At 37.4% G+C, this 14,956-nt stretch overlaps 1 protein-coding gene across 1 annotated transcript; it reads right to left on the bottom strand.

Annotated features, from left to right (window-relative positions):
- Nucleotides 1–3,319: 3,319 nt before the first annotated feature.
- On the bottom strand, nt 3,320–9,817 carry LOC140923306 (uncharacterized). The gene is made up of 5 exons (XM_073373399.1): nt 9,656–9,817; nt 8,966–9,157; nt 6,028–6,106; nt 5,483–5,710; nt 3,320–4,926 (listed from the first exon to the last, which is right to left on the bottom strand). Exons 1-5 carry the CDS (start codon nt 9,794–9,796, stop codon nt 3,914–3,916), a joined length of 1,653 nt encoding a protein of 550 aa, XP_073229500.1. The 5' UTR covers nt 9,797–9,817; the 3' UTR covers nt 3,320–3,913.
- Nucleotides 9,818–14,956: the final 5,139 nt, after the last annotated feature.

Below are 14,956 nucleotides of genomic sequence, written 5' to 3'. Positions count from 1 at the left end.
TACGGGTATACGTACGTGTAGTTGCATTAATTACTTAATTGGTCCACTTAGGGAATTCAGTTAAGTGTCTGCACTTACGATTTTTGTAAGTGTTTACATAATGATGTTTTACTCTGATCATAGTGTTGTTGTGTGCAAGTTAAACTGCCTAATAAAGCCGCCACCTTCAAAAGTCCTTGTTAATTACCGAGCTAACAGTAATCTTCACTCTGATAAGTCCAGCTCTGATTTATTGAACTCTGTCCAACAACTCGCTAATACAAAGGACCTGCATGTTTCGGTTGAGGATTATAACACAGCCCTGAACATACAACGTTTATTCTACTCACTATCCACCATAGACCGAGAGCGTCTTGGTTTAGTCGCTAAACGCGAGAAGCGTCGCCTGGAGAGAATGTTTAGGAAATCCCACCTTACTATTCACAGACAACTTTTCATGCTGGATTCAGTAAAGTCAGATTATTTCAAAGCCAAAATTGGCCAAGTAGGTAACCACAGGCTATTTAAAACTATTATCGACTGTTCACCTCAGGATCACCCGATTTTACCAACCATCTATGATTCTCTGGATTCCTTGTCTGAAATTTTAATGACTCTTATGTACAAAGGATTCGGAACCTCAAGAATGAGTTAGAGGGAATTTCTAAATATCATGCTATACTTGTAGCTAATGACTTTGTTAGATGTTCTCACTTTTTTTCGTTTAAGTTTGATTCGCTCCTGTGTTTGAAGGGCTACTTTATATTGAAGATCAGTCACCACAAACTGATTTTCGCGTACATGACCGTACATGGAATTTATTTGCACTTTTAGTTGTAGAAGAACAAGAAGTAGTCAACAGAAAAATTAAATTGATATTACAAAGAAGGTTATTACACAAGTCAATTTCGGTTGAAGCGACGGGCAATTGTTATACTTACAATTTGTGTTTCATATGCGGCTAGTAAGCTTCGATATGCGATCGGTAGTGACACTTTTGAAATGTAAGTTGCGTAATGAACTTCTAGCTTTTAAAATAACTAGTCACCTGATCTATTTTTGCCGCGTTGCGCTAAGATAATGAAATATTCACAAAAAAAATTGACAAACGGCTTGAAAAATGCAAATCACAGTTCGACATCTTAAGTTGTGATACGGTTAAACAAATTATCACATTAGTTTCGAGCAAGTCTTGTTTACTCGACCCAGTACCAGCTCATATTCTAAAGACTGATTACTTTGACGCCATAGGTTCAGTTATAACAGCTATTGTCAACGAATCTTTAACCTCTGGTGAATTCCCCTCTGCGCTTAAACGATCTTTGATTTGTCCAGTCCTGACGGAAGAAGCCAGATCTTGACAATGATCTTTGATGCTTTAAAAAATTACCGACCTGTAGCCAATATACCTTTTCTTAGTAAAAGTTATTAAGAAGGATGTCGCGGTTCAGACACATTTATACTTGGGGGAAAAATTTTTAAATGCCTTCTATGCAATGCGCCTATCGATCGAGACTGCTCTTCTGCGAGTAATGAGTGACGTCCTTAGGACTGAAGATTGTCGGCAAGATCTTGGTTTAGTGATGCTTGATTTGTCAGCTGCATTTGACACCCTAGACCATACTATACTTTTGGATAGGCTGAATAGATTCCTCGGTTTTTCCCACACAGTGCTAAGATGGTTTTCGTCTTGTCTTACTGGTCGGATACAATCTGTTACTATTGGTAACACCACATCTAGCGATCAAAGATTAGAATTTGGAGTTCTGCAAGGTTCGGTACTCGGTCCTCTCTTGTTTATTCTTTATACCGCACTTATTCAAGACATAATCTCTGCTCATAACCGACCCTCATGATCAACGTCCTGCCCTCAACACCCTTCAGAACTGTATTAGTGAAATGATGGAATAGAACACCAGCAATAAGTTAGTGTGCAATCCTGGTAAAACAGAGGTCATTCAGTTTAGTTCTCGTTTCTTCAAGAATCCAACTTCAATCCAATCACGAACTTGACGACGGCTTAAAAGTATTCCCGCCAAAATGACGCTGGTTCACGCGGACGCACTACGTCGTGTTGAAAGTCCTCGCACCTGTCCGCGTCTTACAATGTTAAGTCTCTACATACTACATAGGACTGGGCGGCGCCAATATGGTCAAATTGGATCAACTTAGGTGAAACTGCCCACCTAGCTACCCCTCCTCTAAGCCAACAGTTTGTTCTAGGCGGGAAGTAAGTGATAACGTTGACTCGGGGGAGGGCTGGGTGGTCAGTTTCCTAGAAAGCTACATTGATCCGCCAAATTATTGCGCATCGAGTTCAGGTTCAAACAGGTTAGACAACGTTATGTGAAAAGTAAAGAAATATAGAAAAATAGGGATAAATTTAGCGGAAAATTATTAACTGCACTGTAAGACTTAAATATAAGGAGTCATTCCTTGTTTCGTGCACTTTTCATTCAAATAATGTTCATTTTTTGTATAAAATTACCGACCACGCAAAAATAGATACAACTACAATTTTACCAAGCAAACTAGAACAATTCAGATTTCTCTGTTCTTTCTCATTTTATTTATATACTGCATATTATGTAATAGGTACATAGATATATGTCTAAAAGTGAGTATGTTTATTTACATTTTTTGAATACCGTATAATACTTGAAAACTCATTCGAACGCATTTCGTACATGAAAACTTGAATTAACGAGCAGAAACAAATAAACAAACAACAAAAAAAAAACCTTCGCATAGTAGATCAATTTGTAATGTTCTCGTTATCAAAGCCATTCCGTCTCTCTACGCGTTATCATAAACCTTTGGTGTATACGTACAAAGTAGTTTTAATTGATGAATTGCTATATTATTATAATATTTCGGCTTTAATGCCAGGAGGACTTCTACAGAAACTTGACACCTGTTTATAGAACTGGAGAGCTGCCAAACGAAAAAGGAAACAAATACAAAGAACGAATTGATGCACACCTACTAAACGAGATTACATCTATTAGGGACGGACCATCCATTAGGGGTGGGGGGGGGGGGGGATTTTCAAGCCGCAGGAATTTTTTTCGTTATCAAAATTCCTTGTATGAATTTTTCTAGACCCTAGCATGAATATTTTTTAGGTTTGATTGGCATGCATAAATTTTCTTTATTTAATTTTCCCTTGCGCGAATATTTTTTTCTACTTCGCCTGCCCCCCCCGCCATAAGTTTTCTAATGGTTCGTCCCTTAGATCACACAGTTTTTCTTCTGTAATAATTATTCAAGGTAATGATGCGTACCAGTGACGCACAGGCGTTCTTATAGGTGGAAACTGATTGTGACTTGATTTGATTGGTTTTTGCAGCTTTCCAGTCCACGAAATCTTGACGGTCAATTCATTTCGGTAATGTCCAAATGCATTTAACGGCCAGTAATGCTAAAGAAATTGACCAATATATATAGTAAAAGAACAGGAGTTTAAACATTCAAACCACTGAGTAGGGAAGCTGTCAGTCGAAAGTGGAAAAATGTTTCCATGCAAAAGTACTTTCGCTTTAGGTGCGTAATAGTCATCGCTATAAATACCGATATAAATAAATTGCATTATCAAAGGTATTTAACTTGAAGTTTTAACGTGACATGGTCCTCAATCAACAAAATCCGGACTTAATAATCTGAATAGAATACATGTATAAACCCACAATATTTTAAGCGAAAACATCCACTTTGAGAATTGTACTAGACTGAGCTATCGCGCTAACTTACATCACTCGCGGGCTATCTAATCTCTCCTTCAGTTCTTCAGGAAAGAGAATATAAGATGTCTGTGAGCAAGCTGAAACGTTTGCAACACATTACATGACTTGTTAATTGTACCTTTGCAGTTCACATTTCTGGACTGCTTAATTTACTCATCAAGTTCAGATGTCGTTCTTTCATTACGCAATGTCTACAACATGTTCATTGACCCTCTAGAAGAGTACCCATCATTCGTCTGCCCAAGATCAATATCATTTCCAGTCCCCACGCGCTTCTTGTGGGCCAGATATCCATTCGTGTAATACTCATCTGCCTTTTCTCTTGCCTCTGCACCCGTCTCGATGCGGGTTTTTGGAAGCTGCTGATTCTCCCTTTCGACTCCTTCCATGATTTTTTGTCCCGCATAAGTGACCAGTCCGAAAAAGATGAATCCAAATGCTATGATACCTGCAGACGCACCCCATAGCGCTGCGGTCATTGGGACGATGACAAGGGCGCTAACTAAGGCCACAGTGTCTAGGAGATAGATCAAACCAGCCAGAACCTGGCGATGAAAATGACTACCGATAACTGAACCCAAAGGAGCGCCCAACACAACAATTGGTACGCACACTGCAAGGTAATAATACGCGTCTGCAGAGATGTCTTGCTGCATCACCTGGCGCCAGTAGAATCCCACCACAGTGTTAATCGCCATAAGGACAACGGAGGTAGGCGTCGCTGTCTTTTCACTGACACGAAAGAGAAGCGTTAGAACGCTGAAACTGCATATGTCTACACCACTTCCAGCGATAGCAGAGAAGATTCCTCCAATGAGGCCAGTGAAGAAAAGGACGATTAGCTTCCACGGATTTATTTGTGGGATGACTTTGTAGGTCTTACGCTTGTGGTATAAGTTAAGAAGGAACAAGGCAAACGCAAAAGAGAACCAGACACTTACAAATCCTATTTTCTTCTGAGGTGGGGAAAGGTTAGGATCGATGAATTCCAGACCAATAGCCATACCAATCAAGCCTCCGATTGAACAGAATATGATGGAGTGCCATTCCAATTGTACGCGCATCCAAAAGATGGTGAAAGCCGCTGCCGTCATACCGCAGGACTGGATCATCAGCGAAAAGTCACGTGCTATTGAGGGTGGAATATTGAAAGCAAGGGTCATGACTGGAAAAGCGACCGCGCCTCCCCCTTCGCTGGTCATTCCTGAGAAGAGAAGTTGAGAAAAACGTTTTAAGTAAACATCTAAAACCATTATAAACAAGTTACAAAAAAAAGGGTACGTGCAATCATAATCAACAAATTACAACGAAAAACCAAATGTTAAAGGTAGAACTAGTAGAAATGAAGATGGTTAAGTTTCGGTGATCAATTGGCCAAACTAGATAAACAAACAAACAAACAAACAAACAAGCCCAAAAAACACTTTATTTGTGTGTTAACGTATTTAGTACGAAAGTACTAATTAGGGAGACTATTTTTTTACGTCTCCTTCTGAAGATAGGCCGCCATTTTAAGTGGTCACCCGATCCGCTCCAAGATCTAGCGGTTTGAAGGACAAAGTCAGTATCCTTGCTTTCCTGTTATTTTAAGACCTTGAGTTTTTTCGAACCCGGAAATCGCTTCCTCGCCCTCCCGTTCTACAGTCAAGAGCTCTACAGAATAACTAATCCTGCCGCGGTAAAACAATCGGAGGGATTCTTTTTACTTGGCTCTGTTTTGAAGGTGCAGAGAGGTAAACCTGAAAACGTGTTTTCCCTACCTGCAATCATAGATCCAAAAATCATGGTGATGGAGATGAAATATCTTTCTCCAAACAAGCTTTTAAAGTCGTATTTGATGAAACAGCTCCACCACAAAACTTGATAAAATACAAACGGAATGGCCACACCCAGCAGACGACGGTGCTGCACGAGGATTCTCTCGATCAAGGGCGCGTTTGGATCTAGTTTCTCCAGGGCCTGAGTCTGAGTTGCATTTAAAGCCTGACCTGAGGAACAGCACGGGAAAATGGTTGCTATTAGAAATATGATCATTATCCTGGTGCCCAGACTTCAGCTCGTGTAAAAATGCAAAGAGATTTGTTCATCGTAGTCTACTTTCGAAGCATGAAAAACAAACCAAAAAAAAATGATAATAAGAGTAAAACAAATAATCCAACAAACAAACAGAAAACCAAGACAAGGCTAGACCTTCAGGATACAAACATGGGCCTCGTGGCTGGATGTAGTTAGCCCAACCTAGGTATATGACTGAAACGGCGTTTTAACTAGCTCACGATATCAGTTTATGCAAGGTGAAGATTACCTTCTAAGAAATATTTCTTAAACCATTCTCTTGGTGTTCTGCGTGGTTTCTTAACTTTTGCATTCACGCCTGGCATAGTCTGAAACAAGCAAACAAACGAAAACCATGTCACACATGAAATGTGTTATTTGTGTTCTTGGGTTTCATTGAAAAAAAAAAAAAAAAAAAAAAAAAAAAAAAAAAAAAAAAAAAGGAGGGACGAATGTAACTATTACTCGCCAAACTGCCTAGATTCTGATGTGGCATGTTAATAAGTTGACTGTCATAGTTCTTATTTCACTTGGTTGGCTCCACCATTGGGCAGCCACAAGCGAACTTTGTCATTTCTGATAGGTTATTTCAGAGGGCGTGATGGGCTTATATATCTAACCCCGCTCGGAATTGCCTTCTTTATTCTCATTAAACTTTGCGTCTCGGTCTTTGAAAATGCAGAAAAGAACTTGGTTGATATTCAGCCAAATTCACCGACCAGCTTGACCAGTACTCCAAACCCATTTTTCAGTGACAGTTGTGACATAAAAATTCCAGTTTTACCAATATCGTTATTCCCAAGTTTACCTTGCTTGACGGGTTTAACTTAAACTCTGTCGGTTAATGCCTGTTTTAGTAACCTCGAGAACAATTAGATTTTGAGATCTTTCTCCCATTCAGAGATAGGAAGGGACCCACTTACTCCGATTTCAGCTGGTTTGCGGCTGACGTCACAGCAGCCATGTTGGTTTTATACTATACTCATATTTTTCATGAAAATTCTGCGAAAGAACCTTCTTAATTGTTTTGCCCTGGCTCTAACCTGGCCGACTTGTGACAAGGTTGCTAACCAAGAATAGAGCAAAATGAAAGATGCCGTGAATTTTACTGTAGGCTGAAAAGTTTCAGTTTGTTTTTAACGAGTTATCGAGACGTAAGCTTTTGAATCATTTGCGGTGGTAATTCATGATTATTATCATCTCGGCTCAAGGAACCTTATTTGAATTTCAATGCCATAGTTTTAATTCAAATTTACACCAGTGCTTATTCTAAAATTTATGTCAAAGTAATATATATATTTTAAATGGTCGTTGAAATAATAAATAATTTTATTCTGTGTTGTTAGTCTTGTCACTAGCCTCATTACTTGCGCCATAAAAATAATTGAATAAAAATAAATAAATAAATAAAATACCTTTGTTTCAAGACTTTCTTTCATTAATAACTCATTAATTTTTAAGCCATTAACTAGTAGCAAATGACTCAGCTTATTTCCTCTATCTCCTGATCACTTAATTATCATTCACTCTCTTTTCCTATATTGCCGCAGTAAAGATTTCAACCTACTGAAACCTATTGTTTCGATTTTTGCTTTGTTTATAACAGGACTGAACTATCTAAACAAGCCTTCTAGTTTGTTTTTCTTTCAGGAGTCAGTTAGAAACAACTTGTTTTTGGGAAAAAGTTTCGTCAAGGACTGTTCAGCCAACCTTTTGATTGCTGCAAAATTCTCGAGTACATATTACAATCTCAAAATATTTTCTATAAATACTACTAAGACGAGATGCAATATTCTTTTGTTAGAGACTGTGCGTCAATAATGTATTGTTATTCAACTTATCTTGCAGGTATTGGCTTTTGAATGTGGTCAAGCCTGAATTCCAACACAATCTTGGTTTGTTTCGAGAAAAATGCCGGCTAAGCAAAAGTTTGATGGTGGCTTTTGTAGGGCTAAATAAATAAAGCCGATTTTTTTTTTAATTCAAAAAATATATAAACATATAGATGAGTCTTATAAATATAATAAGGGAGAAGTGAAGTGACCGTCATACTTTATAGTTGTCAACCCTCATTTCCTTTACAGTTAAGCTATTTCCTGTGCAACAAGTTCAATATATTTAAATGATAAAATTGTGCGGCAATTAGTTATGCAAGCGTCGATATCATGGTGACGTAAGGTGACTAAGCGATATGAGCAATATATATGGAAAGTCTGCGGCGTAAAAAAAAAAATTATGAGCGGCAAATCTGTCCTTTCCTTTTATTCTTTGACGTAAACGATTTTACTGACTAATTGGACCTTAAACCTGTCGTTCATTTAACACAAAAACTGTGGTAAAAAGAATAAAAATATGTTAATGGTTTGTAGGTTGTTGCGGCTTTGTATCAATGTGGTTTCTTCAACGACGAGAACAATACAAACTTTTTGTCTGATTTTCAGACAGAAATGTAAACCTTTTGGCAAAAGTACAAAGACGTCAAGCATGACCAAGAAAGGCTTATGGTTTAGTGATCAGTTAAGGTGTTTACTCCAAGATTCTCATCAAGGAAAATAACAGTTCGAGTTAACGATTTTGGAGTATCCGTTTCAGCGCAAGTAACACTTTATACTAAGTGGGGTAGTTAGCCTTGATTGCCCGATATTCCAACAGCGTGCTGATATTGAAACATCGACCGAAAAATTTCTTAAAACTCCTTGTGTATGGTTTGGCTGTACAAATTCGAACGGTCGATCTTAGGTCATTAAACTCAGGGTTTAATTCCATTTAACGCTTTATAAAAGAAAACTTACGAAGTTTGGATTATTTAATCTGGTTTTTCCTTTTGTGTACTTTTTAAAATTGTTACTAGCTAGATATATAATGTGCAAAGATTTTACCTTTCGTGCTTAATAATATTTCGCAAGTTCAGCTTAGCAGATCTTGCCCCACCCTATATCAGTAAATTTAGGATAAGGCCGAGATTAAAGAACGATTGTCACAAAGTATAATTTTTTAAAATGAAAATTGATGTACAATGACTTTACGAAGGAAAAGAAATGGCGAACACAAATTTTAAAATCTGGCTATGCACTAGCAAAGTTTTTTCAAAATTTATTTGATACATTTTTTTTTTTAATTGAAGATCTATTGCGAAGTAAAGAAAAACAAAATTAATAATAAAAGAGTGAAATAAAATAGAATCTTACTTGTTCTTCTGGCATTTTGTTTTCCATGTTGTAAGACCTCCAAGGTGCGTGATGTCCGAGAGTTGGCGAATGCGGTGCATGTCTCTGGTTGTAAATTCCATCTCCTTTGAAGTCAATTGCAACCTCACCGTTAACTGCTCTGTTATTTGAGTCCATCGCAGTTTTCTTTCTTTTGGGAAACCAAAGCGTCACCTGAACAAAAAAAAATATACCATATCCTTTAGGCTGGCTCTGGTAAAAGTTAGTACAATAACTCGATGAGTCGGTAAAGAACCTCTTAAACTAACGAACGGCTTCGCCAATTGGCCTTCACATTTTTTTTATCAAATTCTATTAAAGCAGGAGTCTTAATTAAACTCCACCAGGAGGATAAAAAGGGGAAAAAAGAAGAGGAAGAAGTAACGATAAGAGGAAAAAAGGGGGATGAGTAAATCTTTGCCACTAATGAATCATTTACATACAAGGACATTTCTCCAGAAGCCTTCAATCCTACATTACATTACTCATTTCGGCAAAACGCGTCTGTAAGAAATGCTGATTTGGTAAATAAAAAAAGAAAATATGTCATCACTGGCAACAAAGTCATAAGAAATGGCAATATAATTGATTCTTAGTTGAAACAAAGACAACACACTTTCAGTGATAAAGCATTTTAAGAAAAACAAATAAGCTTCAGCTTCTTGTATCTACCTGTAATGTTGTTCCTGGTCGGCTAAGTAGCAGATAGGTAATGAATTGCCCGGGCGATATATCATTTGTTTTAAAATCTTTTTTCAACAAAACGATCAAAAAGCATTTTATTGTTTCCGTTTCTATTTGCGTCACAAACATAAATCAACGGACATTGATTGTCTTTAATCTCACATAGCCACATGTCAAAGAAAAGGCTTGGGGCGGCCCGCGGTGTATTTCTGCAGTGTCACTAGATAGCAAAAGATGTTCCATAAAACTTTTTCCATCGACACTTTTTCATTAGGCTGATAATGAACAAAACAAAGTGTAATGACCAAGAAGGAAGGTTTTACAGCTCTCATATTCTCAAATAATTCTTTCGTGTTTTCAGGAGGCACTTTTATCTTTGCTGGAGGCCTTTGAGGAACATTATCTCGGAAGCTAAATACTATTGGTCAATACGTCGAGTGCTTCGTTATTTTATCAAACAATAAACATGCCATTATTGCGTCATTACTGAAAATGCATGTTTCTACAGAGACTTCTTCACCATAAATGCTTCAAGCTTAACATTTGAATGATAATTGAAGTGTGATTTTTATGGTGTAACGGTCCTGATCATCTTCAGTGTGTCCTTTTTTTTCCAAGAAATCTTTTCAACATTATATTCTTCGGTCTTAAAGGACATGGGTGAAGTTGCAATCTGACCACTTTACAGTAACAGTCTCTATTTTCTGAAATAAATAGTTATATTCTGTATCTACAGCCTAAAATAACTTAAGATGACTAATAACTGATTGCATTCCCCATGCCAATACTGATGATTGCCTGCCAAACCTCTTTCTTCGCATTCTTTTTTTATTGGCTACTAAAATGGGCAACAAATAGAAATTATCTATTTTAAAACGGTTTGTCTTTTTGTCAAACAGTTTCGTCTCATCTCGCAGAACTCTGGATTTAACAAGTTGACCAGAACATTCATTTTATAAACAATTTACGTAGCAAAATCTTGTTGAACTTCCAGTGAGGTTTACATCACTCCTCACCCCTCCACCTCCTTTTGATTTTTGCAGATCATTTTTAACGTTCTTACCACATTTTGACGTCATAGTTTGAGAAACTACGTTTGGATAGACGCAGGATAAAATATTTCATTTTGTTTTTTCAAAGACCATAGATTGTCGAGTCATTACTGAACACCATACGTTTCTGCAAAGAACTCAGTGGCAACGTTTGAGATAACACGTACATTGAAATGATTCCGGGCAGCACTAAAGCAAAACAGTTCAGTCGTTGAGCTTTGAACTTTATCAAGTAGCATCAAGCTGACTCCTTCCAATATTCTCGATCACAATAAACGGCTAGGATAAGTGGAAAACTTTGAAGCTCGTGTGGTTTTCCTTGACACGTTTTTCTCTGAAGTGCTCATTGTGACATTGGCATTAGCAACTGTTTCAGATCTTGGTTCCGGCAAAATGGGTAGCGCGGGTATGTGTGACTGACTCACTCAAGTCAAGTGCTGGCTTTCACTCTCTTAAGTCTGTGGTTGAAAGTCTGTGAGCCAGTAACCTACTTCCGTCTCGAACCATCCCTCTGTTAATTTTTTTTAGTGGAAAGAGGAAACGTTGGTCGTCTTCGTGGGCGAGTTTATGGTAACCCAAGAGAGCTGCATGTAAAATAAATCTATGAATCAGACCACTTTGTTTGTTTGCTTGCTTCTTTGTTGAGAATTGTAAAAATCAAAGTTCAATTATTATTATAGTATCTCACAAACATTTCTTCATGATAATGTCGGTAATGTGTGTGAATGCTTTCACATCGATCGGCAGTTGGCTTGTGTTACGGTCAAACTCCGCTTAACGGACACACGCTTAATTATTACGAACAATTTACTTTATTTGCCCCTTGGAAAAAAAAGCCCATACATTTGTTAATACGAACACTCTGTTAGTAAGGAAACCTTCTATGGCCCCTCAGTGTCCGTATTAACGGGGTTTATGACTGTATTTGGAATAAGCGTGAAAGTTCCGCAAGGCTGTCTTTTTTTGTGATAGTGCTTTTCCATGCAAATAAAGCGTCATCTCGGATGAGTGAATCTTTTCTTAAACAAGATCATTTTATCAGCATCTTGCCAGTGATTTCTGTTCAATTATAATAAATATAACACAAAATACATAATGCTACTGAGATTAATACTTTGAGGTAGAAACATATAAATAATTATAGCATTTTTTTAAGATGTTCAACCTGACATAAACCAGGGTGTAAAGTTATTTTTAAAAAGGGGCTGCAGTGTCAAGGCTGGCTCGTTCTTCTTTATGCGCTATGGAACTTAACGTTAGAGCGATTTTCTTATGACCTTGAAAAATGGTTTCGTTAAGTGGGTTATCAGGCAATGGATGAAAAGATCAAAACATGGACTCTTCGTTTTGCCCCCAAGGAAAACCCTAATATTGGAGAACGCATTGTTCAATAACCCAGTCGCGTTGTAGTATGACGTAGTAGTATCAAACAACGTTACAAACAACAGACATGAACTTTGAAAAACTGTCAGGCTAACAAAAACAAAAAACCCGCCTGTGCAATTTCAACCCTTTTAACCTTCTTTAAGTTTGTCCATTCGTGCCTACACTTGTATTTGCTGTGTTATTGATACCTTCTTTTATGTTCGGAGAGATTATTTGTATGTGTCACAATTTGTTACCAGTTCCTACTGTTAGAATTTACTCTAAAATTTGTGACATGGCTCCTTTAACAGTTACAACATCTATAAAGTGCTTTTGTTTTATGAATTAGACAACTGAGTAGCCTTAACATGCCAAGCGAGTTTGAGTTAGTTCTACCTCAATGCAAGCGGTCATTGTTAACGGTTTACGTCATTAGGGAAGGACATTTAGAAAAGTTATGAGTGGGAGGAGGGGCCGGGCGAAATAAAAATATATATATTTCGTAAGGGAAAAATTCATGCGGCTCGAAAAATCTCCACCTCCCCCCCCCCCCCCCTCCCCCCACTTTTCTCATGGTTCGTGCCTTATTGACAGTTTTTTCCCAAGAAAGCTAACATATGCTAGAAAGCTGTTATTTGTGTGATAGAAAGTCCTGGTAAGTTTAATGAAAAAAGAAAATAAACATCAGACCATTACAAGAAGCATTATAGCAGATGAGGGAATTTAATTGGACGGCAGGTCTTAAGCAAAATAATAGCATGGGGTCATGTAAAATCAATGCCTTGTTTTGATTAGTGATGCAAACATACATCAGTCTGAGAAAACAACCGAAATTTCGCGACGCTACCACTGGTTTCCCCACCGCGTGAAATAAAATGTCAGTTCGCGGGGAAACCAGTAGTGACTTCGCGAAATGTTGGTTGTTTTCTCAGGCTGATAGATCTCTTTAGCTTCTTTGTTTTAATTTCCCAGTGAAAGTCTCAGGGGAGCTAATATCCCTTTGACGTTTCATAAATTATGTGTATATATATAATGCAAAAGAAGAATATTGAAAGAAACAAAAAATTGGGAAAAGGAACTCGGCATACTTGCTAAAAGAGGTGAACAATTAAGGGAGCGGTACGGTTAAAAGCATTATTTTTCTTTGATTTCCACCCTTTTTCTTAAATATCTAGCCAAGATTTCATTCAACCAAAAATTTATCAATTAAGTTACAGTCCTTAATTCAATAATTATTTATGATGTTTGGATGATTTTACGAATATTTTTAATATATAAAATTTAGGGAGGGGGATGTTTAAAATTTTGGGAAAGTGGGGAAATATTTGATTTGGGGCATACTCTTGCGGCCAACATGGCGGCCAAAGCTACTCTCTGTTTAGATCTTGTTAAACGTTAGATAGTTAAGCTCAGATGTGCTGTAAACGTTCCCTCGTTAACTTTTCAGCATTTTCCTTGAAGTTTAAGTGCAAAATTTGTGTTCAGAAAGAGGTAATTCATAATGTTTTAAAATCACGTTCAGCTACGAACTTACTCATTTTAAGAAATTGGTGCAGGTTTGAAATACCAAATCACTATTATTTTGTGAAAGATATGACCCACTAATCGTTTTTTGAAGAAAAAATCAAGTAACTTTCATTTTCATAAAAACGATTTTACCTGACCTCTTAGTGCAAATGGCCTATAATAGCCAAATATGTCACACTGGTGATGACGGAACTACAATGAAACATTGATGCCTACCCTATAAACCAGAAAAATATAATAGACCCCTCACTTGTTTAACTTTGAGAGACGTAAAATCTCTCCTCATGATCACCAAGCGATAAATGGAATAGAAAAACTTGGCATTGCATATATACCAGTTCTTAGTTCCTCATAAGTAATAATGCTTATTAACACATTTTATGCAGTCAGGGGCACCCAACGTCAATTTTCGGAAAATATCTGTTCGGAAGGCGATTTGAGATCTAGAATCTTCGGAACATTTGTTGTAAAATTTCTTGCTTGCCTGCCTCTCCTAGGATTTTCGAACATCTAAAAAATGGTATAATTGCCCATTTTTAACGGATATTTACCCTTAAGGGGTCACCTAGAATTTTCGGGAGCCTTTTTTCTAGCTGAAATTTTCGAAAACGTAAGTTTAGATCCCTATAATTTTAGGATCACTAGACTTTCAGCTAGGAAATCCGAACAGATGAAAAATTTTTAGGGGATAAAAATATGCCTATATCTACCTTTTAAATACAAAATACGTTTAACGATGCCATGTTTAAGTGGTTTTGGACTATATTCTCGTTAGGTGCTCCTATGCAGTAACGTTTCACCTTGTTCATAAATGATTGAAGTAGTAGTATGGAAATTAACATACCTGCCTGATAGAAGGGATGGCAAGAAGTAAAGCACGCAATTCACAAGTTCTGTATCGAGTTTTGATTCATTTTAGGTAATCGGGGAAGCCTTTGCCATTAAAGGACAAAACCGAACTAGTTGGAATGTATAAAGCAATCTTTGAGTAGCTGTATTGTGATGTGAAAATGTAACTTTTGTGAATTTCAAACCCTTGCCACGAGAAAAAATATTGGGTTCTAATACTTTACGACGAGCTTTCCAAGCATGTCGCTTTGACACGAGGTGAGTCCCTCTGTAGTCGGCTCATAAGGTTACAGTCGGTTTAAGACGACTTAAATTAAAATATGTAGATGCCATAAGTAATCTCATTCAACTAATGTTTGCTCAAAAGCACTTTACCTCACAGCTTTCGTTGTCACTAGAGATTGTGAGTATGACTCAAGGATCTTTAACTCTTATAAAGGCGATTAGAAGTAATAGCCTCGTCATAAATTCCTCTCACCTTTCGGAAGATAATTGC

The sequence above is a fragment of the Porites lutea genome, chromosome 13 (genome assembly GCF_958299795.1).
Source record: "Porites lutea chromosome 13, jaPorLute2.1, whole genome shotgun sequence".
NCBI lineage: Eukaryota > Metazoa > Cnidaria > Anthozoa > Scleractinia > Poritidae > Porites > Porites lutea.
Note: the sequence above shows the minus strand (reverse complement) of the source record. Positions and strands in the feature narration are given on the sequence as shown.